This window comes from Myotis yumanensis, unplaced genomic scaffold (assembly GCF_028538775.1).
Source record: "Myotis yumanensis isolate MYYU_CA2020_CCGP unplaced genomic scaffold, mMyoYum1.0.hap1 SCAF_13, whole genome shotgun sequence".
In the NCBI taxonomy this organism is placed as follows: Eukaryota; Metazoa; Chordata; class Mammalia; order Chiroptera; family Vespertilionidae; genus Myotis; species Myotis yumanensis.
Window position 1 is genome coordinate 57748348 of NW_027223764.1, and position 1719 is coordinate 57750066.

Sequence of the window (1719 nt, forward strand, 5' to 3'; positions counted from 1 at the left end):
CAAAGCGCATCACTTTATTTCATGAGTTTATTTACTTCAAAACACATCCCAGCCAAGGACTCCCTCTTTCAGTTATGACGGAGCCGTTCGTGGGCGCATCCCAAAGCAGACGCCCTGCAGAGGCTGCGGACAGCTTTCTGCGTGGCGCCCTGGGGGAGTCGCGCTCCTTGCCACGCCCAGCCCACAGCCACCTGTCAGCGGTGAGAAGTCATGTGCCGGGAGAGATGGTGGTGCTCCCGGAAGTACTCACGGCAGACAGGGCACTTGAGTGCTTCTTCTCTCAGCTTCTTAGAATGCAGGTCAGGCCCCGCATGTTCCTTTCTGTGGTGGGACCGCATATGAAAAACCAGGTCAGAGGTCAGGCGAAAGGAGAGGTTGCACTTTGCGCACCAGTTCTGGGTGGCCAAGCCCAGAGACGTGAACTCGGATGGTAGGAGGGCCCAGGAGCCCGAGGAGGAAGCGGAGGCTGTGGGTATCTGGGCCATGGCATGCTTTAGCCACAGCGTGGGGGCACCCGCGGAAGCATTGCCGAGAGCAGCATTTTGTGGCAGCATCTGCAGGTTCCAGAAATCACTCACCGAAACCTTGGAATTGGAACGTCTAGGCCAGCAAGGGATGTTTACTATTTGCATGGGTCCCACCAGCTCCCCCAGGGCATCTGCAGGTCTGCCTGCCTGGAAGAGAGAGGCCGGCCCAGGTCTCTCTGATGGGCACCTGGCTGGTTTGCTGAAGGCACTTCTCTGCTCCCTTCCGGCACTGCTAGGCCACTCGGAGAAGACTGTGCTGCCAGCTGGGTCCCTAGGGATGCCCTGCGTCAGCTGCCGAGGGCCAGGCTGGCCTGTGGAGTCATCATGCTCCCTCTCCTTGGCCCACAAGCCCTGTAGCCTTTGCTTGAGATGAGGCATCTCCATGAAGGCGCTCTGCTCTTGTTCCCAGAGCACCGTCCGGACCAGTGCTTTCCCCAGTCTCAGCTCGCCTGGGGGTGTTGATCGTGCCAGCTCTGTGCCGGCCTCCTCCTGGCCACCACCGCTGAGGGCAGCCTTGGAGCCCGGGTGCTCTGTTTGCTCCAGCAGCACTGGCTTGCAGCCCCGGGTTTGCAGGACCCCCTTTCCAGCAGCCATGTGGACTAATGGGACCTGGGACAGCTCAGCAAGGTGGACACTCCCACAGGTGTCGTCTTCAGGGAAGAGCTATGAGATTGGAGAGCTCCCCATGGGTGGGCCAGCCACACTTGGACCACAGGCCTCTGCAGAGAGAGGAAGCAACAGGCAGTTGTTTGCATCCAAAGAATCCCGACTACTATAGATGCCACACTCACCCAGTCTCAGAGCTTTATGCCACCTGCTTTCACCTCCAGTTCTCCATCAGGGAAGGACAATACTGCACAATGCTGCCACCCAGAGGCGTGACTCAGTACTGTTTCCACACCTGTCAGCATCCAGGCAGCACCGACTGCATTAACGGAGCACACAAGGCATCCACCAGCCAGTTCTGACTTTGTGGGCAGCTCTAACATGTTTGCATGCTGATTTAGGGCAGTTTGCATTTCTTGCTACACAGCATGCCAATCCCCCCCCCCCCCCAAATCCTCAGAAATGCCAAGAACTTTAAGCACCTGGGGACAGGAGCTCCTGCGGGTACAGGCTTCCAGAGAGATAAAAGCTGAAGCAATAAATACCCAGGCATGGCAGGGTGAGTGTGGGGCTGTACCTGGCTTCC

At 58.1% G+C, this 1719-nt stretch overlaps 1 protein-coding gene across 1 annotated transcript; it reads right to left on the minus strand.

Annotated features, from left to right (window-relative positions):
- Positions 1 to 194: 194 nt before the first annotated feature.
- On the minus strand, positions 195 to 1121 carry ZNF488 (zinc finger protein 488). The gene has a single exon (XM_070431945.1). The coding sequence runs from the start codon at positions 1119 to 1121 to the stop codon at positions 195 to 197; it is 927 nt and encodes a 308-aa protein (XP_070288046.1).
- Positions 1122 to 1719: the final 598 nt, after the last annotated feature.

What these genes read in the sequence shown, in the direction of transcription:
- ZNF488 (XM_070431945.1), bottom strand. Translation starts at nt 1,121, where the DNA reads ATGGCTGCTGGAAAGGGGGTCCTGCAAACCCGGGGCTGCAAGCCAGTG.